This window comes from Saccostrea cucullata, unplaced genomic scaffold (genome assembly GCF_032062105.1).
Source record: "Saccostrea cucullata isolate Sc308-1 unplaced genomic scaffold, CSIRO_AGI_Scuc_v1 ctg6208, whole genome shotgun sequence".
Classification (NCBI taxonomy): Eukaryota; Metazoa; Mollusca; class Bivalvia; order Ostreida; family Ostreidae; genus Saccostrea; species Saccostrea cuccullata.
In genome coordinates this window covers 7,731-32,160 of record NW_026929320.1, presented here as the reverse complement: position 1 = coordinate 32,160, position 24,430 = coordinate 7,731, and the positions used below count along the sequence as shown (strand labels likewise).

The window sequence follows — 24,430 nt, the reverse complement described above, 5'->3', positions numbered from 1 at the left end:
AAAAGCCGGGGGACAGGAGAAAACCATGGGGAGTGTCGTATAAATATGTCTGTTTCCAGTTTGTGAAATTGCTTTCACCTTGAGTCCTTCAAAGTGCGATTTTTTTTCTAAGAATTGATTAAAAATTAAGGAAAATGATAAAAACAAAATGAATTCTGAGACAATATTCTTAAAGAACGATTATAAAAGTTTCTCTAAACTTTTGAGGCTAAATTTGATCCAAATTCCATCGTCTAGTATCTCGGCTTTGCATTGATCAGATATACTAAAGATTCTCAGAAAATCATATCTAAATTTGTGCACAAATGTGATGCATATATTTAATATAGTTTAAAAGTTTTTAGACTAATTTAAGAATCTAAAAGCCTGTGGTTCTTAAGTGTTTCTATGATTCATGGGTATCTGGTAGATAAATTAATTTTCAGTTGCATCTTTAGATACTACTTACATTTTTTTTCTCTCCTTTTACCGAACATGTTTTCGCTACAGACCCCAGTTGGATTTAACTGCTATATTCATGTAGGAAGCGAAACAACCCTTTCTGCAAAATTGAACATTTCAAACCGAAAGTTAGTTTTGTGACGATAGAAACTTTAATTAGGGACACGACTGTTATGAAAACAGAGAGGTAATAGTCTTTGTTTTATTTATAACGAGTATAATAAAAATAAACATACCGGTATCAGGGTAGCATCTGAAAATATTTATTTCTCAAAATCATACCTGGTATCTAACCGATGCGTAGCCAATCTCACGAAATTTTAACTGATACCTTAAAAAAATATTTTCAATACGAAAGTTAATTTTGTAATTAACAAACTATGCAACACTACATACTGATATGAAACAGGTAGTTAATTGTTTGCTTTATATACTACAAATAAATTAAGAATTTATATATTTAGGGTATCATTTGAAAAATGTTATCTCTCTAAATCTGTTACTGACTGGATATCGCGGGCTAACAAAACATACACAGGCATGTAAGGAGTATACTGACTAGTAATGGATAGTATGTATTGATCATATTTATTCAAATTTAGTTTAATGATATGCAAGCGTGGATTAAAAAAATACAAAAACAAAAAATTGCCTTCGTTTAAGGATTAACCTTGTCTTTAAATGGATTTTAAAGCGAGAGTTACACATATTGAAATTTAAACCTAGAACTTATTGAGTATTTCGTATGGTTTTAGATTGAATTGGTAGGACCTTCATAACACTGACAAGGATGGCTTCTAGTACAACTAAATCACAAGACGTTATTCTGTGTCACCTCTGTGACAGGAGACCCGCCATTCTTCACTGTAATCCCTGCCAGGTCAACTTATGTGAAGAATGCGTCGGACGACACTACATGACGTCATCATCATCTAATCACGAGATTGTCAAATATCGAGAGAGAAAATTTCATCTTTCATTTCCAAACTGCAAAGTCCATGGTGATGAAAAGTGTACCGTTAAATGCCAGAACTGTAATGTAGATGTTTGCCTTCAATGTCTCAGCGGAGCCCATAATGGTCATAGAATTATTGATATCAGGGGCATTGTTGATGAAAAGAAAGAGCTTATGAAAAAAGATATGGCTCGTCTAAAAGATGATATGATTCCTAAATTTGAACAAGCAGATACAGAGATAGAATCCAAATTAGCGGCTTTAAATGCTAAATGTGACGAATTAGAACAATCAGTCACAGAGCATGGGCAAAAATGGCAGCGATTCATTGACGAAATAGTTGCAAAAAACAAGAAAGAAATTGCAGAGATGAGAGGAAATGGCATCAGGAAATTAAAAAAATACCAGAAGGAAATAAAAAATGCACTTGAAAGCCTAATTGAAATTGCTCTACAGAACGTAAAGATTTTACATTCCATGGACGTTCGTCACAACACAAACTATGAAAGAAATATTCAGAAGTATCTTATGATCCCCTTACAAATAGATCTTGAACTACCGGCATTCATTTTCAAAGACATAGATAAAAGTAGATTTTATCAAGATTTTGGAAAATTAATAGAACCCAATATACAAACAGAAACGATATACAGATCAGATGTATCCATTGTTCTTCTAGAAAAAGCCGTAGAAATCGCATCCTTCCACACTGGAGTAACACCGTTGATGAGGATAGCATGTCGAAATACAGAGGAGGTGTGGGTAACGGGAAAGAATAAAACCATTACTCGTATCAACATACAGGGTTCTGTACAGGAGACTGTTACCTTTCAGAATAATCCTTGTGATATTTCAGTTTCAAACGAAGGATATTTGCTATACATTGATAGAGTAAATCGAGTAATTAATGATGTCCACCAGACAACAGCAAAGTTCACAACAGCACAAGGATGGTATCCATTAGGACTGTGTTGTACACAATCAAGAGACTTACTGGTCAGTATGTGTACACATAATTATGAACATTATAAAATTGTCAGTTATGAAGGTCAAACAATAAAGCAGGAGATAGAGAAGGACAACAAAGGTAAACCGCTATATAAAAGAGGTGAAATGATGCTCTTTGTGACGGAAAACAACAACGGGGACATCTGTGCCTCTGATTGCAATGGTAAAAAAGTCGTTGTAGTGAATAAGGCAGGAAAACTTCGATTCCAATATAAAGGACAAAAGAAGATGAAGAAACAGTTTGATCCCGCCAGTATTGTCACAGATTTCGAGGCTCGTATAATAGAAAAAGTTTACGGTAATTCCTGTACCCACATCATTGATCAGGATGGTCAATTTCTCCGTATTCTGGCTTTTTGTGGAGCACTGAGTCTGGACACACTGGGACGACTGTGGGTGGGGGATAATGATGGTGGAAGTGTTAAGGTCATCAAATATACAAATTAAATGTTTTGATTTCTATAATACGATTCGCGAGAAAATACTTATAAAAATATCTATATACCGGGTAATAAGTTTAACGACTACAAATAATTTAAATGTTACAGGTGTTATTTTTTCAATTGTCATAATATAGGAAAAAAGTGTTTAATTGAACCTTAAATTAATGTGAAATTGTGCGAAATTCGGCTTATCTCATCAAAATACTACAGCTGCAACAACGGACTAAGATATGAATATGTTGGGAATAAGTCAATGGCTTAAATAATTCTCAAAGCATGTGAATTGACGTTATTTAATACTGTTTAATTTATAATTATTTTTTATGACATGATCGTAATATGTAAAAAGATAATTTTTGTGATCACAATCTGAATTCCTATATAACCATAATTTGTCTAATAATATAATTCTGAAGATTATAATGCACTATTAAATTAGAATAAAGTTTTATAACTTAATTCATATTCAGAAAAATCCATCTCTACATGTATACTGTAATGATGGTAAAAATAAAAACTAAAGAAGTTTATTTTATTAATGACATTCTATTTTTCTTTATCCATGAATTAAGGTCGTCTCATTCGTGATGTGAATTTTTAGCTCACCTAAGCCGAAGGCTCAAGTGAGCTTTTCTGATCAAATTTTGTCCGTTGTCTGTCGTTGTTGTCGTCGTCGTCGTTGTTGTCGTTGTAAACTTTTCACATTTTCATCTTCTTCTCAAGAACCACTGGGCCAATTTCAACCAAACTTGTTACAAAGTATCCTCTGGGTAAAGGGAATTCAACTTTGTACAAATGAAGGACCACGCCCTTTTCCACGGCGAGATAATTATGAATAAGTGAAAAATTAACGGCGCTTTTTAAAAACCTTCTCAAGAATCACTGGGCCAGGAAAGATGAAACTCATGTGGAATCATTCTCAGATACTGTAGATTCAAATTTGTTCAAATCATGACCCCCGGGGGTAGGGTGGGGCCAAAATGGCCGATCAAAGATTAACATAAGAGTATAAAGAAAAAAATCTTTAAAACTCTTCTTCTCAAGAACCACTGTGCCAGGAAAGATGAAACTTATAGGGAACCATCCTCAGGTAGTGTAGATTCAAGTTTGTTTAAATCATGACCCCGGGGGTAGGGCGGGGCCACAATTTGCCGATCAAATTTTTACATAAAAATATATAGGAAAATTCTTTTAAAATCTTCTCACGAAGCAATGTGCCAGGAAAGATGAAACTCATGTATCTAGAATCAGTAGTATAGCTTCAAGTTTATTCAAATCATGACCCCCGAGGGTAGAGTGGTGCCAAAATGGCCAATCAAAGTTTTACATAGGAATATATTGGGAAACCTTTTAAAATCTTCTTTTTAAGTACTTCAAAGCCATGATTAGTAATATTTATATGGAATCATCCTCAGGTTATGTAGATTCTAGTTCGCTCAAATCATGATCCCCTGGGGGTTAAAATTCAAGCCTCCCCCCAACCTCAGTAAACTTTTAGTTCTGATCTGATATGTGCTTTTTCCTAGCAGATTGATATGTGCTTTTTCCTAGCAGATGTGTTCAGATGAGCGCTGTGGCCCCTGGGCCTCTTGTTAAAAATCCTATAGATTTCATATCATGATTAAAATATTTTGTCACACTGGCAGTGATGCATTATCTCTGTGGCTTGCTTGATATCGCTGATTTACTAGCAAAACTTGAATAAACGTGAGTGTTAACGTTTTATCCTCTAAATTATAAAAAAAAAATCAGGAAAAGGAGTTTGGTATTCTTGAAGAATAAAGAATATACTCAGTGAGTATAATTTTACTACAGTTGATGCATAAGTGTCTTCTTTGAACTAAAATGAGAAGGGGATTTAGGGCAATTTTTGAGTTTCCATGTAATCGGATGCCAATCAGTTAAATGATTAGTTAGAATTAAAACATAATAATGTGTTTCTGTTTTAAAAGTTGATAATGATAATATCTTACACTTTTCACGCAGAACTTATTTTCATATTTTTTTAAGAACAGGACAATAAATTTTGTAGTGTCTCTTTACTGAATTTTTCATAATTCAAGAATTAGTGTACATTTTTATATATTTACTATCGTATACAATGAAAGAAAGAAAAAAATATATTGATAGGAAGAAATGAACTATTACATTTAATTGATTTCATTGATGAAAATTATATTAAACGAGATTTTATAAAATAATATCAATTAGTGAAAAACACTACCCACCATGACAGGGGCAGGTAACCCAAAACCAAAGCATTAATTAAAAATTAATGAAAATGATTTTGTATTCCGAGACAATATTCTTATAAAAGAAGGATTATATAAGCTTCTTTAAACTTTTGAAGCTAAACTTGATCCAAATTGCATCGTCTAATATTTCGGCTTTGCTTTGATCAGATATACTAAAGATTTTCTGAAAATCAAATCTAAATTTATGTGCACAAATGTGATGCATGTATTTAATATGGTTTCAAATATCCTTCATACATGTTACTTTTTTAAGTTAGATTAATTTAATGTTAGGTGTGGTATTTGGGGGGTACCAATTTTTATTATGAGCAAAGAGCGATAACTCTAATATTGTTTCAGTAACTTTTCGCTGAACTCTTCTTTGCCAGAAGTTAGAATCTGGTGATCCGTCCTACAGGACACAGACTACCAATTATTTTGCTATACATTCCTTTATAACATAAAATTTTTTTTAAAAAATTACACCGGCTCAACTTACCTGAAACTTAACACAGAGTAAGACCATTTCAAGTCCAAAAATTTACCAAGTTCTCAGGAACATTCATAGTCTGCAAGTCCTTTTATGGCATCGCAAATAACCCCTACCCTGCTTTTTTCACTTTCTCTTCGAGGAAAGGGTAAATATGGGCCTCTTTTCACCCTTCCTACTACGCACTTAAAAGCCAAATTTTCCATTATTATCATTTTTATAATTTTTTTCAGACCCTCTCCTTTCCATTTATGCCCAAAAATAACCGCATTCTACTCCATAAACACCCCAAAGAATTTTTAAGAAAAAACCTCTATTTTTAAATTGGAACTACTTGAGTGGTCAATGAAATAGGGGTAAAATTAGTAGTCTGTAACCTAATAAGGGCACAAACCTTGTCTGATTTTGCTGAAATTTGACATGCTGGTGTCTTTGGTTTATACAAAGTTGCCGATGAAGTTTCATTGAATTTTATGATCCCTTAACAGAGTTATGATCCTTTAAATAATGTGCTGGAACACCTTAAAGCAGAGGGTAAAAAAAGCATTAGACACACAGATCTCAGATTTGAAATGATCACAACTCACATATATTACAGTTATTTTCTTTTCTTATATTTTTGTAAACTAGATAAATATGTCCTACACAAATTTCAAGAAAAAAACTTAACCTATTACTTTAGTAAATATTTTTAATTTTTCTTTTTCAAAAAATACCTTCAAAAAGCATAAAATTCTTGAAAATATTAAAAACAAAAATATTTAGCACATTTAAATTTTAGTAAAACTAATATTAAAAAATTCTACAATGTTTAGGCTATAAAAAATCAGTATAAAAGCTAAGGAAAAGAGATTAATACCTTTGTTATAAGCAGATTATCCAACCTGGTCGATTCAGCCTCTGTCAGGAAGTGGTACTTACAACTCTAATTGGATTATCCCTGGCCATATTTAGACTTCTTTGATGGATATTTCTTGTAACAATATGCATGATTAGACAACAAATACCATAAATTCTATGAAAATTTGGATTTTATAATTCTGAATTTACAAAAAAATGAATTTAAATGTACATTTTACCTACATACATTCTTCAGGCTGCTGTAAAAAAGGGGAGACAACTCTGCACTGTAAAGGTACCAAAGAACAAAACAATTAAAATGCATTTATACATACATTCAATTGTTCAACACAGAAAAAACATACCATGCCTGTGTCACATATAGTTAGTCCTGGAGTTGCTTGGAAGTTAACTATTAAGAACAGGAAGGCGGGGGGGGGGGGTTGAGAAGGTTCTATTAAACTGGAGTATACATAAATTCTGCCTGTCATGTGGAGCACTATTTCTGCACAAAGTTTATCCAAATTCTCTAAAACACCTGTTTTTTTTCACAAAAATGATGATTTTGTCTGATATGCGACCACCAACAATGATGTCCAAGATTCCACAAGAGTAGAAAAAGACAGTAGGACCAAACATCCATATGAAATGTTGAGCACCTTACTGACCTCCCCTGTCTTGGACAATCACAGATCAGTGCCAGCAGTCAGACAGCAGATCGATGTTCATTTCCAAAAGCTGAAGGAAAAAAAGAAAGTTTTAGAGAGTATACATTGATAAGCAACAGATGATGATGAACAGATGCAAACAGTATACATGTATAAAAAAGAAAACAAACAAAAATAATACAAACTATGAGTCAGTTGATTGTATACCTTTAACTTGGCTGCTTTTGACTGCAATATTGATGACAGCTATATCCTGTTTTCTGAATGCTCACTTTCTCTGCTTTTGGTACAAAAATTGTTCACTTCTGACTTGTAACTGGTCTGAATTTTTTTTAGTCACCCATCCAGGCTACAACTGCATGCAACCCCACAATCCGCTAAATATTAGCCACTAAAAAATGAATTTAAAAGCATTTAACTTCAGTTCACATTCATAATTAATAAGTTATTGTGTCAAATTAATAAGTAATTGGGACAACTATAATTACAGACACAAAGTAGCTTAAGTTTTGAGAAATTAGGCATTTCTTACCCACTAACAATAGTATAATCTGAACAATCAAATGTTAAAAACATACCTTGGTTTTTGAACTCCATTTGACATTTAAGATCACAGGATAGGTGGGGAATGGGTTTTATGTTACCTACAACATTATATAAAGAATTAAAATTCATATTGCATAAATTCTTGACACACATCAATTGCACATATTATGTCATACCCTTTGACAACATGAGCAGGTGCCCCCTCCCCCTTTTCAATTATTTAAATCCATTTAACTTCTCCAAAATATAATTTTATCCATTATTTTTTTCAACAATCAGCCTAATTAGTTCCTAATTATCCGAAAAGTATCAAGAAACTGATTAACACGAGTTTTGACCTTTGACCTAATAGGGCACAAACCTTGTCTGATTTTGCTGAAATTTGACATGCTGGTGTCTTTGGTTTATACAAAGTGGCCGATGAAGTTTCATTGAAATTGATGATCCCTTAACAGAGTTATGGTCCTTTAAATAATGTGCTGGAACACCTTAAAGCAGAGGGTAAAAAAAGCATTAGACACACAGATCTCAGATTTGAAATGATCACAACTCACATATATTACAGTTATTTTCTTTTCTTATATTTTTGTAAACTAGATAAATATGTCCTACACAAATTTCAAGAAAAAAACTTAACCTATTACTTTAGTAAATATTTTTAATTTTTCTTTTTCAAAAAATACCTTCAAAAAGCATAAAATTCTTGAAAATATTAAAAATAAAAATATTTAGCACATTTAAATTTTAGTAAAACTAATATTAAAAAATTCTACAATGTTTAGGCTATAAAAAATCAGTATAAAAGCTAAGGAAAAGAGATTAATACCTTTGTTATAAGCAGATTATCCAACCTGGTCGATTCAGCCTCTGTCAGGAAGTGGTACTTACAACTCTAATTGGATTATCCCTGGCCATATTTAGACTTCTTTGATGGATATTTCTTGTAACAATATGCATGATTAGACAACAAATACCATAAATTCTATGAAAATTTGGATTTTATAATTCTAAATTTACAAAAATGAATTTAAATGTACATTTTACCTACATACATTCTTCAGGCTGCTGTAAAAAAGGGGAGGCAACTCTGCACTGTAAAGGTACCAAAGAACAAAACAATTAAAATGCATTTATATATACATTCAATTGTTCAACACAGAAAAAACATACCATGCCTGTGTCACATATAATTAGTCCTTGAGTTGCTTGGAAGTTAACTATTAAGAACAAGAAGAGGGAGGGGGGGGGGGTGGAGAAGGTTCTATTAAACTGGAGTACATAAATTCTGCCTGTCATGTGGAGCACTATTTCTGCACAAAGTTTATCCAAATTCTCTAAAACACCTGTCTTTTTTCACAAAAATGATGATTTTGTCTGATATGCGACCACCGACAATGATGTCCAAGATTCCACAAGAGTAGAAAAAGACAGTAGGACCAAACATCCATATGAAATGTTGAGCACCTTACTGACCTCCCCTGTCTTGGACAATCACAGATCAGTGCCAGCAATCAGACAACAGATGTTCATTTCCAAAAGCTGAAGGAAAAAAAGAAAGTTTTAAAGAGTATACATTAATAAGCAACAGATGATGATGAACAGATGCAAACAGTATATAAAAAAAGAAAACAAACAAAAATAATACAAACTATGAGTCAGTTGATTGTATACCTTTAACTTGGCTGCTTTTGACTGCAATATTGATGACAGCTGTATCCTGTTTTCTGAATGCTCACTTTCTCTGCTTTTGGTACAAAAATTGTTCACTTCTGACTTGTAACTGGTCTGAATTTTTTTTAGTCACCCATCCAGGCTACAACTGCATGCAACCCCACAATTCGCTAAATATTAGCCACTAAAAATGAATTTAAAAGCATTTAACTTCAGTTCACATTCATAATTAATAAGTTATTGTGTCAAATTAATAAGTAATTGGGACAACTATAATTACAGACACAAAGTAGCTTAAGTTTTGAGAAATTAGGCATTTCTTACCCACTAACAATAGTATAATCTGAACAATCAAATGTTAAAAACATACCTTGGTTTTTGAACTCCATTTGACATTTAAGATCACAGGATAGGTGGGGAATGGGTTTTATGTTACCTACAACATTATATAAAGAATTAAAATTCATATTGCATAAATTCTTGACACACATCAATTGCACATATTATGTCATACCCTTTGACAACATGAGCAGGTGCCCCCTTCCCCTTTTCAATTATTTAAATCCATTTAACTTCTCCAAAATATAATTTTATCCATTATTTTTTCAACAATCAGCCTAATTAGTTCCAAATTATCCGAAAAGTATCAAAAAACTGATTAACACGAGTTTTGACCTTTGACCTAATAAGGACACAAACCTTGTCTGATTTTGCTGAAATTTGACATGCTGGTGTCTTTGGTTTATACAAAGTGGCCGATGAAGTTTCATTGAAATTGATGATCCCTTAACAGAGTTATGGTCCTTTAAATAATGTGCTGGAACACCTTAAAGCAGAGGGTAAAAAAAGCATTAGACACACAGATCTCAGATTTGAAATGATCACAACTCACATATATTACAGTTATTTTCTTTTCTTATATTTTTGTAAACTAGATAAATATGTCCTACACAAATTTCAAGAAAAAAAACTTAACCTATTACTTTAGTAAATATTCTTAATTTTTTTTTTCAAAAAATACCTTCAAAAAGCATAAAATTCTTGAAAATATTAAAAATAAAAATATTTAGCACATTTAAATTTTAGTAAAACTAATATTAAAAAATTCTACAATGTTTAGGCTATAAAAAATCAGTATAAAAGCTAAGGAAAAGAGATTAATACCTTTGTTATAAGCAGATTATCCAACCTGGTCGATTCAGCCTCTGTCAGGAAGTGGTACTTACAACTCTAACTGGATTATCCTTTGTCATATTTAGACTTCTTTGATGGATATTTCTTGTAACAATATGCATGATTAGACAACAAATACCATAAATTCTATGAAAATTTGGATTTTATAATTCTGAATTTACAAAAAAAGGAATTTAAATGTACATTTTACCTACATACATTCTTCAGGCTGCTGTAAAAAAGGGGAGGCAGCTCTGCACTGTAAAGGTACCAAAGAACAAAACAATTATAATTTTTTAAATCAGCTTATCTATCTATAATTTACTATCAGCTACTGACTTTTGATTTATCTTTCTGTAATCTACACAATGGCGAAGGCCACCGTCCTTCTTCCGTACACATACCAAGGGACTGGCAAATGCAGACTTTGACTTGCGAATGAAACCTTTGGACAGTAGATCCTGTATGTAATCTTTCACTTCTCTGTACAAAGCATTTGGGATGGATCTGTATGTCTGTCGTACTGGGCTGGGATCCTGCATGCTGATCCTCATCCTGTCACTTCGACGGAAAGTAAAACCAATTTTGGACTCTAAAGTTGAGGATGATGAGCTTTTTCAGCAATTCAGCACTATTGTCGCTAGGGAAAAGGAGAGGAAGGGACGATTAACCAAAGCGAAGGTTAGCTCTATTACAGAGGAAGCTCACAACTCTCCAAAGAAAGAACAGAAGCAGAAGGATGTCAAAGAGGGTGTTCTCTGGACAGAACTTCAGGAACTACGTGCTGAGATTGCGGAAATCAAGAAGCAAAGTGCCACCACACCAAGGAGTTCATCAGATACAGATGGTCCCCGTAGATTCCAAATGGGCTGTGAAAAGTGTCGACAGTCAAACACGGATTCGTCATGCACTCATTGCTGGATCTGTGGCAGTGACGAACATTTTAAAGCTGGCTGCAAACAGAGGAGAAGGTCGGGAAACGGGAGGGGGTCACATCGAGGGAGCCGACAGTGACTCAGAAGTGTGAAAGCTCCCATTGTGTTGTGAACAGTATTCATTCTGATTTTGAGATACCAAGAAGTGAAGTTGAAACAATTTCTCCTAACATTAAATCAAGACTTGTTAAACTCATTGGTGATAAGTGTATTGTGACTTGCTATCTGGACAAAGTACCTGTACAAGCATTGTGGGACACTGGAGCCCAAGTGTCCATTATCTCTAATCAGTTTCTCCAGTCTCAATGTCCGAGTAGTGACGTACGTCCTGTTAGTGATCTGTTGTCAAGTGATTTGATTCTAACGTCAGCTAGTAATGATGAAGTTCCCTTTGATGGATGGACAGACTTAGAGTTCAAACTAGGACATAGTTCAGATTCCCTAAGGGTTCCATTTCTGGTACCCAGCTCACCATCATTAATCAGACCAATCGTCGGCTACAATGTTATTCGTCATTACATCAACTCAGGTGACTGCTTAGATAACGCTCTAACTGGTGCACTTCCGGGAGTCAATTCAAAGACGGTGAACATGATAACTCGCATATTACAGGAGACTGAGACAGTACATGATGTGTATAGTGGATCGTCGACACAAGAAGTTCCGCCTCAGAGTTCCATAATCATACATGCCTGTGTCAGGATTGGTCAGCGCCAGGGCAGTCAGTGGAAGGGACTGTTTACCCCTACAGTTGCTGAAGACAGTGGGTTAAGGATGGCTGAGGCCCTACTAACCGTTAGTGACAATAAACGTTCTGTGAGTTTTGTTAGGATTCCGGTACAAAACTTTACAAACTCTGTTTTGATCCTGAAGAAGAATACTCATTTAGGCACTTTGGAGACTGTGTCTTCGATTGTTAGTATGAACTCTGTAACAGTGGATACCGTAAGGACCCCAAAGCCAGATAACAACACAGAAAAGTGGCATCCACCTATCCCTCTACCTACAGATAAACTCGGCACCGAAGACATTGAAAAGGTGAAGCAGCTATTGTATGAGTATTCAGATATTTTCTCACGTGATGAGGCTGACATAGGATTTGCGCCTGATTTGAAGATGGACATCAGCATGCAGGATCCCAGCCCAGTACGACAGACATACAGATCCATCCCAAATGCTTTGTACAGAGAAGTGAAAGATTACATACAGGATCTACTGTCCAAAGGTTTCATTCGCAAGTCAAAGTCTGCATTTGCCAGTCCCTTGGTATGTGTACGGAAGAAGGACGGTGGCCTTCGCCTTTGTGTAGATTACAGAAAGATAAATCAAAAGTCAGTAGCTGATAGTAGGCCTTTACCTAAGATCCAGGATGCACTTGATAGCCTTGGGGGAAGCAAGTGGTTTTCCCTACTTGACCAAGGGAAAGCTTATCATCAGGGAGTGATGTCAGAAGAAAGCAAGAAGTATACGGCCTTTATAACACCTTGGGGACTCTATGAATGGGAGAGAATTCCATTTGGCTTGTCTGGCGCCCCGGCCGCTTTCCAAACCTTCATGAACGATTGTTTAGAGGGCATAAGAGATCGATTTTGCCTGCCGTATCTGGATGACACCTTAGTTTACTCATCAACAGTTGAAGAGCACTTGTCTCATCTGGAACAAGTTTTCCTACGTTTTCGAGAAAAAGGGGTAAAACTGAAACCGTCCAAGTGTCATCTATTTAAGCAGGAAGTGAGGTACTTGGGTCACTTAGCTACTGGTAAGGGATATACTATGGATCCGGAGGATAAGAGAGCGGTCTTAAAGCTAAAAGAGAGGATACCGACTTGTATTGGGGATGTGAGAAAACTTCTTGGATTCCTAGGGTTTTATCGGAAGTACATACCCGATTTTGCACGTCGTGCTCGACTGCTTTATGATTTGATGAAGAATCAGATGACCCAGAGTCCTCATAAGGGCAAGACAAAGTCCAAAGTAAAGGTGAAAAATGGGCAGGTATCATCACAAGCCAAGATCCGTTGGACCAGCGCCCGTCAAGATGCCTTGAATGACCTTATCGATGCACTGACAAACCCACCAGTTATGGCTTATCCACTCTTTGACAAACCATTTGATCTGCATGTGGATGCGTCCGGGGAAGGATTAGGGGCTATACTGTATCAGAGGGATGACCAAGGAATACCCAGAGTGGTTGCTTATGCTTCTAGAACGCTGTCTCCAGCAGAGAGAAATTACCACATGCATTCAGGAAAATTGGAGTTCTTGGCTATGAAGTGGGCCATAGCAGACCGTTTTCGTGACTATCTGTATTATGCTCCACACTTTACAGTGTATAGTGACAACAACCCTTTGTGTTATGTTCTCACCACACCTAGGCTAGATGCCACTCGAATTCGGTGGATTAGTGAATTAGCAGACTTCAATTTTTCTGTGAAGTACAAACCAGGGCCAAATAATAGAGATGCCGATGGACTTAGCCGTATGTCTCTAGATTTTGCCACTCTTCTGTCTGAATGCACCATGGAGTCTACAAAAGATGAAGTGGAAGCTACAGTTAAAATGGTGGAGGCTCGGACCAGTAATAAGCTGCAAGGATTTGTTTCACCAGTCTGTCTAACACCAGAGTCTATTCCTGATGTACCAGGGGATGTCAAGGTTAGCCGTGAAGATTTGCTAGCAGCACAAGAGGAGGATGATGCTATTTCAGTGGTGACCAAGCTCGTGAGGAAGGGGAAGCAACCTAGTGGAAAAGAAAAGAAATCTATGTCCGCTCAAGAAAGACAACTGTTACGAAGCTGGAAGAAACTTTATGTAGACGATCAGGGACTACTGAAGCGCCATGTCAAGTTACCCACTGGCGAAACTAAACATCAAGTTGTCCTTCCACCTATATATAGAGACTATGTGTATGATGAACTGCATTCTAAGATGGGTCATTTTGGGGCAGACAGAGTTATTGCACTGGCCCAGGAGCGGTTTTATTGGCCACGGATGGCATCCAATATAACAGAGTTTATACGAAAGAAGTGTCCATGCATCAAGGATAGACCACCAACCATAAAACCTGTTGCGCCTTTAAAACCAATAATTACCACCTACCCTTTTGAGATGGTATCAATAGACTTTCTACATTTGGAACCATGCAGTGGGGGGTACGAGTATATTCTCGTTGTGGTGGACCATTTTACACGTTTCGCTGCTGCTTACCCAACTAGGAACAAGTCTGGACGCACTGCGGCCGAGAAGATGTTTAACGATTTTTTCATGCGGTTTGGATTCCCTGATAGATTGCACCATGACCAGGGGCGAGAGTTCGAAAACAGTTTCTTTGCTAGACTACAGACTCTAACTGGAGTGAAACATTCTAGAACCACACCCTACCATCCACAGGGGAATGGTCAAACAGAGCGGATGAATCGCACACTACTTGGGATGTTAAGAACTTTACCCCAAGATCATAAGCGCAATTGGAAGAACCATCTTAACAAGATGACCCATGCCTACAACTGCACAAAGAATGACAGTACCGGATGTTCGCCATTTTACTTAACATTTGGTCGTCATCCAAAACTACCAATAGACCTGATTTTTGGACTCAATGATCAGATGACAGGGAAGAAAGACTATGTAACTGAATGGAAGAATGGGTTAGAAGAGGCATATAGGATCGCAGCTGAAACTTCAAATAAAGCCAGTCATCGAGCTAAGGACCGATATGACAAGAAACCGCAGAGTGCTGTGTTGGTTGAGGGGGATCGTGTCCTAGTGAGGAATTTATTAGAACGTGGTGGTCCAGGTAAACTTAGGTCCTACTGGGAACCTGAGGTTCACAGGGTGCTGAGACGATTAGAAGATTCACCTGTCTACGAAGTCCAGGCAGAAAGCCACGACTCTAACTCTGACTGCGTCGACTTCACAGGAATTTATTATTACCCTGTAACGACCTACCGCTGATTGTGAAATCTCCTTCGAAGCGCAGACCAAGAAAGAGGGTAGAGCACAGCAGGCTACAGAGAGACTCAAGCAACTCCTCGGATTCTGATGAGGTGTGCTGGGGACATCAGTCTGAAGTATCAAGCAGCGACCCTAGACTGGATCCCAAAGCAAAAGAGTTTTTTTCCAGTCCATCAGCAGGAGGAACCTATGGTCGTTACAGAGAATTCCTCTGAGTCATCAGGATTGACCAGTTCTCAGAGTCCGTCCAGCGAAGAATTCATATCTGTGTCCGACCATGATGAGGATCTCACTACTGGTCGACCGACTCGTACTATCCGACCTCCAAGAATCCTAACATATGATTAACCTGGAGAACCAACAGTCCGTGCCGTGCACAACTTTATTGGTACATATCTACAACCAGTTTATGTGTAAATGATACTCATGTAGAGAATAACTTTTTTTAAATTGATTATATGATGTCAAATCATGTACATTTTCATGCCTCCTTGAAATAAGAGATGTTTTTTTTTAAGTCAATTAGTTTAGCTAGTGTAAGATGAAAGGTGATTTTGTTGTTTCTCTTGAGTCAGTCCAGATGTTGTGTGTGGTATGATTTTTATATTTACTTATTTTGACATTTTGTTAAGGAACACAAGTGCTTGGCCAGCTATGTGTTATGTTGTATCATTCTTGGAATGTATGTAAATTTTTGGAGTAATAGTGTACTGTACTCTCATGTTAAGAGTAACTTAGTGGTAACCAACAATATTGTTCTGAATAGTTCATGTATCCTATTTAGATGACTCTTATGTAGCAAGAGAGTATTCATGTGGATGTAATTCATTGATATTGATGTTCTAGTCTTATTCTTATCTAGTCAAATGGAATTTTTTATGTTTTTGTTAAATGTCGGGTCGACATTTGTTGTTCGGGGGGAGAGTGTTAGGTGTGGTATTTGGGGGGTACCAATTTTTATTATGAGCAAAGAGCGATAACTCTAATATTTTTTAGTAACTTTTCGCTGAACTCTTCTTTGCCAGAAGTTAGAATCTGGTGCCTCGTCCTACAATAAAAGTGTAAACACCTAACATCTATCTTATTTTCTCCAGGTAATTATTTAATTAGCACATTGATATGCAATGTATATTACCAAACTTATTACTGAAATCCATTTGATATGTTTTTAGTTATTATATGTTAAGTCACACGATTATTAACTTGAATTATGAAAATTGTTGACTAGGCCAAGCACATGTGCGGCACATGTTCCCGCCATTTGTATTTTTCAGTATTCTATCATTTTTAATTAGAATGTCGTATGATTTACATAAATCATAAACGTCAGATGTCATTAACTGTTATATTGTACATGTAAGGATCGTAATTATACTTTATTAGGCTTTATTGAATGAATTATGAAATTACGGTATATACTCATCTAAATGCGCACTGTTGAATTATATGCAGTTTGTATAAAATTACTGTAGTTCCTGTTGTAAACACATTTTTGTAAAATTGAGTCAGAAGTTAGAATCTGGTGCCTCGTCTTACAATAAAAGTGTAAACACCTAACATCTATCTTATTTTCTCCAGGTCAAGTGGCTATATGTAACATTAAGAAACTAAAAGTCTGTGGTTCTTAAGTGTTTCTATGATTCTTGAGTTATCTAGTAGATTAATTAATATTCAGTTGCATCGTTAAATACTTATTACATTTTTTTTTCTCCTTTTACCGAACAACATGTTTTCGTTACAGACCTGAGTTGGATTGAACTGCTACGTATATGTTGATAAACTTTTCCCGAGTACCATGAGATTTGGTGTGAAGCAAAGCGAGAGACCATATCGAATGGCGAGGGAAAAATTTAACAACATACTTAATTAATACATGCTTCACACGAGAAATTAAGCCCTTTGTATCTCTGTCTATTTAAGGGGGGACCTATGTCGTTCTACGTCGAAGCAGCGTTATGTGACGTCACAATAGCGACGTTTGTTTTTTTCCCGCTGACTTTTGCAACTGTGATTGTAGGCATAACATTGTAATTATTCAATAACGTACACAGTTTACAAAAAGAATTCTTTTTCATCATTTATTACAGTTTTATTTGATTTATGGAGTTTGTTAATATTAGAATTCTCTTCCTTTGGTGGATAATTCATAGCAATTTCAGTTGTAAAGAAATACCTCCATGATATGCTGATATAAAAGTGCAAAAAATATAAGATAAAATTCAACAACAAATCGGCTTAAATCAGAGAAATATGTTTAATTTTATGTTTACATTAACTGTATTTTCTGGATAAAACTAAAAAAAAAATTAAGAAATGTACTTGTACCTATATTTACTTATTGATTTATAGTATATGTAGATTTTATTGTATAAAGTCATTCCTTGGTTCTATTAGGTGTTGGTTGTTGACGAGGAAATGGGGGGGGGGGCAAAATGATTAGAATGAAGATGAAAAGAGTTTGTCTGTTTAAATTTTTTCTAATCAAAACAAAATACTTGTTTTTTTGCTAAATAGTTTTAAATTAAGATGTTTGTCAGTGCTTACTTACCTTTTTTAGTGCAGAAAGGTCAATATTTATGACAGAAGAGTACGAAAATAAAAGAAAACGTCATATTTCTCGTTTATTTTATCATAAAGGTATACTTTTTTCTTTGTTAAAATAAAGAGAGGAATCCTTTCTTTCAAAAAATATGAATTACAACATTTTCACACAAAGACTTTTTAAGATATTACCTGTTATGCATGTCGGAATTGTAAAAAATACGACAAGAAAAACAGGATGATACTTACATTGTGCTCCTTTATAATTTTTCATGCGAGATGAATTACAATGAATTTTCCTTCATTTTAAAGATACAAGTCATATAAATTAAATACCTGTTGATTTTGAATGTGATTTGACATTTTTGGTACTTTTTAGCGCATATTTGGAGTAGAACAATAATGTCTGAAAATGTCTATTTTTAGCATTTCACACTGTTTTTGCACGTGCTTTTGTGTAAAAATAAGCATATAAAGGTATTGTTTTTAATACCTAAAAATTAAGAGCAAGTGGTAAGGAAGGAAATGTCAAAGTTTTGAAAATTTTCACACAAAGACTTTTCGGACATAGGTCCCCCCTTAATTGCAAATCTTTGTGTGTTTCGTATTATTCAATCAAGATAACGATAGTTTGACCCTGACTGTTGCCATTTTGTACAGGCCCAGATGCGATAATTATACCCTCGGGGTAATATCTACCTGTCAGGTGACGGTCTACAGTGAGTAGTTTTCAGACACGATACAGGTTCATTTCCGTAAGACCGCGGAACATTAACTGGCAAAATTGGAAATATACAGCTTACGTCATTTCTATCTGTTACAATCAAAACATTCAGTGATAGACAATGAAATGGGCGGGTACAATTCGACGCGGACGTGGGGAAAACATCGGATTGAAATTGCAGATCGAAATCCACCTCAGCTACGCTAAAACGCACATTGTTACTGAATGACCCAGAAGACAAAAGAAGACAAATAATTTCAATTTTGTTACAGTTTGAATTTTTTGGTACAGTGTTTTAAATAAATTAATATCTAAGGGACAAATATTTCATTTCTGTTCTGTTTGGTAAATATATGATTGTATATCTTTGTGTTGGTGGCGGGGGGGGGGGGGGGCTGAACGATTTTTAAATAAAGTTGTCCAACAGTTTTCAGTGAGAATAAGTATAAAACTCTTGCACTCTTATAATCCTAGAAATAAAATATATTGTCATGTTAAGCTATGACCTGACTCGACAACCCCCCCCCCTTCTAGAATCAAATATCTCCTGAAAAATAATCTTTGTCTTCTTTGATCTTTCGCGTTCTTAAAATCATAAGCTAAAACTCATATTAATGTGAACTTGAAACAATATGTATTTGGGAGTTAAAATTAGTTGATTTTTGGATCATACATTCACTCTTTGCTTTGAAAACAGCTCAAGTGGATTGAAAATGAATTTCGATCTGCAATTTCAGTCCGATGTTTTCCCCACGTCCGCGTCGAATTGTACCCGCCCATTTCATTGTCTACCACTGAATGTTTTGATTGTAACAGATAGAAATGACGTAAGCTGTATATTTCCAATTTTGCCAGTTAATATTCCGCGGTCTAAGATTCAAAAACTTCTTAATGAGGATAGTCATGTCATTTGGATGGATTTTAGTCAGGAACATTTTATTTTTGTGGACATTATTACACATTTGTTTTAGGTGGTAAAATTGATAAATATATCTCCTTAAAGCAAAGAATTCCATAGAAAACGAAAAGCTGGAAAAGAAAGGTTTACGATTGGATATACATGTACACTACTTGAGCAATATAGGACAGTTCCAACGTATTTGAACTTCTTAAAAAAGATCATACTTAGACTCTTTGCTGTTTCCTGGCAATCAGTCCATTTCTGTTTAAAAAATTAAATAGTAAGTAAAATTTTATTGTTCTCACTTCTCAATGCAATAATTCTGATAAGAGTACCAGTGTAAATGGTAAATCCAAAATATTCAATCAATTAGTAGACATTTCTTAAATTTCTCTTTTACTTTTGATTTTAATTAATTTTTTTCATGTTTTAATTTTGGCTTCAGTTGAATAATTCAGGAAGAAAGACAGGGGAAGAGAAAGAAATCTTTCTTCCTGTACTAATTTATGTAACTAGTAGATTTTTTGACTATGTAGCAGATCAGGTCCATTGTTCATTGTAAGTATTACAAATCATTGGTAATGATTTGCTCAATAATTTATGCACACAATGGAAGATTCACTCAACCATGAAGCTTTGGCTTGTGGTGTACCAAGTGATTTGGTAGCAGCAAAAATCCTTTGTTCGAGGTGTAAAACATGTACTAAATTCATGTAGGAAGCGAAACAACTCTAACTGAAAAATTGAGCATTTCAAACCGAAAGTTAATTTTGTGACGATAGAGACTTTAAACACACCTGTTATGACGGAGATCAGAGAGGTATATTCTTTGTTTTATTTATAACAAGTATAATAAAAATAAGCTTATTAGGGTAGCATCTTAAAATATTTATTTTCAAAATCATACCTGGTGTCTGACCGATGCGTAGCCAATCTCAAGAAATATTTATAACTGATACCCTAAAAAAAATATTTTCAATACGGAAGTTAATTTTGTAATGTTAAAACTATGCAACAGGCTGATATGAAACAGGTAGGTAAAAGTGTTTGATCAATTCACAACAAATAAATTAAATTTTGTATATTTAGGGTAATATTTGAAAAATGTCTAGACTCGCTACTGACCGGATATCGCGGGCTAACAAAACATGTACAGGCACTGTTACAACGCACTTTGAAAAATTACGCACTTTGAAAAAAAATTTCAAAGTGCGTTAAAATTTGGGACCAAGCTAACGCACTTTGAAAAAAATAAATTTTTTTCAAAGTGCGTTAATATCGACCATATTAACGCACTTTGAGAAAAATGTAAAGATTGATCAATATTCCTTCAAATAATCGGTATGATAAATAACAGATCCTGGTTTGACAACTTTTTAATGATAAAGTCACTATGATAAATAACAGATCCTGGTTTGATAACTTTTTAATGATAAAGTCACTGTAGGACCTGAGATATTGACGTTTTAAATATTGAAGGTTGTGATAAAATAAATTAAGGGAAAATTAAAGGGTCTTGAAAAAAAGAGTGACGATTGTTTAAGTTCATTAATTCGTTTCTTCTTCTTTTTTTTAATTCTAGTCTTTGATATGTAGATGTAAAGGTGTATAGGTGGCACTAACAGAGGACAGCTTCAAGCAACTTAGCATTTATCATAATAAAAAGGGGCCAGCTTGATTGTTCAAATCTATGAAAATTCTTTCTCTCTCATACGTTTTACTGTACTTAAAAATTTCTAGTTTTCGTCTGTTTTAATTGACTCATTTATTATTGAAAATTTTCAACGTCATACCAGTTAGGTAAATACATAATTATATGAATGCTTTGAGTATAGCATAGACATCGAGACTGGGCGAAGGGCCAGGGGAGGGGATGGGGGTTAAGCCCCCACTTATTTTGGAAAGATATATACATCGTATAAGCATTGAAAATGCAGCGTACATGTATCCTTTATAGGTTTATTGCTCCCCTCCCCCGTTTGTTACCGACACCTGTGTATTGGAAAGATAAAGATTTGGACTGAGGGATCTTATACCCGTCTTCTCCTCTTTTCGAGGAGTAAATCAATTCATTTTTGAGGTTAGGGTTAGGCTTGACTAAAATATGATTTTTTTTTCAAAGTGCGTTAAGTGTCTCCATGGTAAATATATTGATGTAGACTCTTAACGCACTTTGAAAAATTTTTTCAAAGTGCGTTGAGTTGGTCCCAAATTTAACGCTCTTTGAAAAATGTTTTCAAAGTGCGTTGATATTGTCCCAATTTTAACGCACTTTGAAATAATTTTTCAAAGTGCGTAATTTTTTCAAAGTGCGTTGCCACAAGGCACGTAGGGAGTATACTGACTTTAGCAATAGATAGTATGCGTTGATCAAATACTGTGTATATTAAAATTTAGTTTTAATATTTTTTTACACCAAAATCTTTCGTAAGATGGATAAAAAAATCTAAAGGACTGTGTGGAATCTATCAAGGCAAATGATAATTACGAGCAGATTAAAAAAAACAACAAAAACAAACAAATGTCTTCATTGAATGATTAACCTTGTCTTTAAATGGAATTTAAAGCAAAAGTTACACATGCTGCAACCTAAACCTAGAATTTATGGAGTATTTCGTCTGCTTTTAGATTGAATTGGTAGGAACTTTGTAACATTGCCAAAGATGGCCACCAGTACAACTAGAGCACAAGACGTTATCCTGTGTCACCTCTGTCACAGGAGACCCGCCCTTCTTCACTGTAATCCCTGTCAGGTCAACTTATGTGAAGAATGCGTCGGAAAACACTATATGACGTCATCGTCCTCCAATCACGAAATTGTCAAATACCGAGAGAGAAAATTCCATCTTTCATTTCCAAACTGCAAAGCTCATAGTTGCGAAAAGTGTACTGTTAAGTGCCAGAACTGTGATGTAGAAGTTTGCCTCAAATGCCTCAGCGGAGCCCATAATGGGCATAAAATTATTGAAATCAAGGACATTGTTGATGAAAAGAAAAAGCTGGTGGAGAAAGACTCAGCTTATCTAAAGGAAGATATCATTCCAAAATTTGAAAAAGCAGATACAGAATTAGAATCGAAAATTGCGGCTTTAAATGCTAAATGTGACGAATTAGAACAGTCAGTCACAAAGCATGGGCTAAAATGGCAGCGATGCATTGAAGAAATCGTAGCGAAAAACAAGAGAGATATTGCAGAAATGAGAGGAAATGGCATAAAGAAATTAAAAGAATACCAAAAAGAAATCAAAAATAATCTTGCAAGACTGAATAAAATTGCTCTGGAGAACAAAAAGATTTCTCAGTCCATGGACGTTAGTGACATCACAAGATATGAAAGCCATATTCAGAAGTATCTTAATATCTCCTTACAAATAGATCTGGAACTACCAGCTTTTGCTTCCAAGGACATAGATAAAGGTAAACTTTACCAAGATTTTGGGAAAGTAAAGGAACCTAAGATCCAAACAGAACCGATCAACAGATTAGATGTATCCAGTGCGCTTCTAGACAAAGCCATAAAAATCGCATCCTTCCACACTGGAATAACACCGTTGAATAGGATTGCATGTGTAAATACAGAGGAGGTGTGGGTAACGGGGAAGAATCTTAAAACCATCACTCGTATTAACGTACAAGGTTCTGTACAGGAAACCATAACTTCTACTTGTCGAAATCATCCTACTGATATTTCAGTTTCAAATGAAGGACATCTACTGTACACAGACTTTGAAAATCAAATAATTAATGATGTCCACGAGACAACAGCACAGATTACAACACCACGATTATGGAAACCAGTAGGACTGTGTTGCACAGAATCAGGTGACGTACTGGTCAGTATGTGTACATTTAATGAAGAACATTATAAAATTGTCCGTTATGAAGGTCAAACAATAAAGCAGGAGATAGAAAAGGACGACCAAGGTAAACCACTATATAGGGGAGGAAAAAAGATGCTGTTTGTAACAGAAAACAACAACGGGGATATTTGTGCATCTGATTGTAATGCTAAAGATATCGTTGTGGTGAACAAGGCTGGAAAACTCCGTTTCCGATATAAAGGACAACAAACGATGAAAAAACAGTTTTATCCTATCGCTATTAAAACAAACTCCGCTGATCGTATAATAGTAGAGGATGGCGGGAATTGCTGTACTCACATCATTAATCAGGACGGTCAGTTTCTCTGTAGTCTGGATTTCTGTGGAAAAATGAGTGTGGACACAATAGGGCGATTGTGGGTGGGGGAGTATGAGAGTGGAATTGTGAAGATCATAAAATACACAAAATAAAGGGGCTGATTTCATTAATACAATCTGCGATGAAATGTTTTAAAAATATTTACTTTTTTTTAGATAATGGAAATGTTTTAGTGTGGTGTTTCATTAATTGTCATAATGTAGAAAAAATGTGATAAATGGGACCTTAAATTAAATTACTCAAGATGTAACAACATGGAGAGATTTTAATATTCTAGGATTAAGTCAATGTTTTAGTTATTGATTTGAAAATCACGAAAACTAGACAATTTTAAAAGTATGTTTATAAAAAATCAAAGTACTGAAAGTACTGATAGGCGGAAGCATGATTGCAAGTTCTCGTGTGCAAAACTTTGATGACACATATTTGAAGCATAATCCGTTTTAAAGGGGGGGGGGGTGTGATAAATATTTTGATTGATTGTAGTATTGAAACCAGGGAACAAGAATAAACAATATGTCTCCCTTTTGAAGCGGAGACATGAGAATGAGTGACGTCAATAGCAATATGAACATTTTAACATTATTTTACCCCCCGCTTGAAAAGTGGGAGTGTATACTATAATCGGTATGTCCGTCTGTCTGTATGTCCGTCCGTCTGTTACGCTTTGGGATACCCATCTCTTATCCGCAACTCCTCTTATACC

The 24,430-nt window shown here is 35.1% G+C and overlaps 2 protein-coding genes across 2 annotated transcripts; both read left to right on the top strand.

Annotated features, from left to right (window-relative positions):
* Positions 1 to 597: 597 nt before the first annotated feature.
* LOC134280465 (uncharacterized) lies at positions 598 to 23,968 on the top strand. The gene is made up of 2 exons (XM_062762872.1): positions 598 to 628; positions 22,153 to 23,968. The coding sequence occupies exon 2, from the start codon at positions 22,188 to 22,190 to the stop codon at positions 23,814 to 23,816; it is 1,629 nt and encodes a 542-aa protein (XP_062618856.1). The 5' UTR covers positions 598 to 628; positions 22,153 to 22,187; the 3' UTR covers positions 23,817 to 23,968.
* Positions 1,232 to 2,851, top strand: LOC134280466 (uncharacterized). Its single transcript, XM_062762875.1, has one exon. The coding sequence runs from the start codon at positions 1,232 to 1,234 to the stop codon at positions 2,849 to 2,851; it is 1,620 nt and encodes a 539-aa protein (XP_062618859.1).
* Positions 23,969 to 24,430: the final 462 nt, after the last annotated feature.

What these genes read in the sequence shown, in the direction of transcription:
- LOC134280466 (XM_062762875.1), top strand. Translation starts at nt 1,232, where the DNA reads ATGGCTTCTAGTACAACTAAATCACAAGACGTTATTCTGTGTCACCTC.
- LOC134280465 (XM_062762872.1), top strand. Translation starts at nt 22,188, where the DNA reads ATGGCCACCAGTACAACTAGAGCACAAGACGTTATCCTGTGTCACCTC.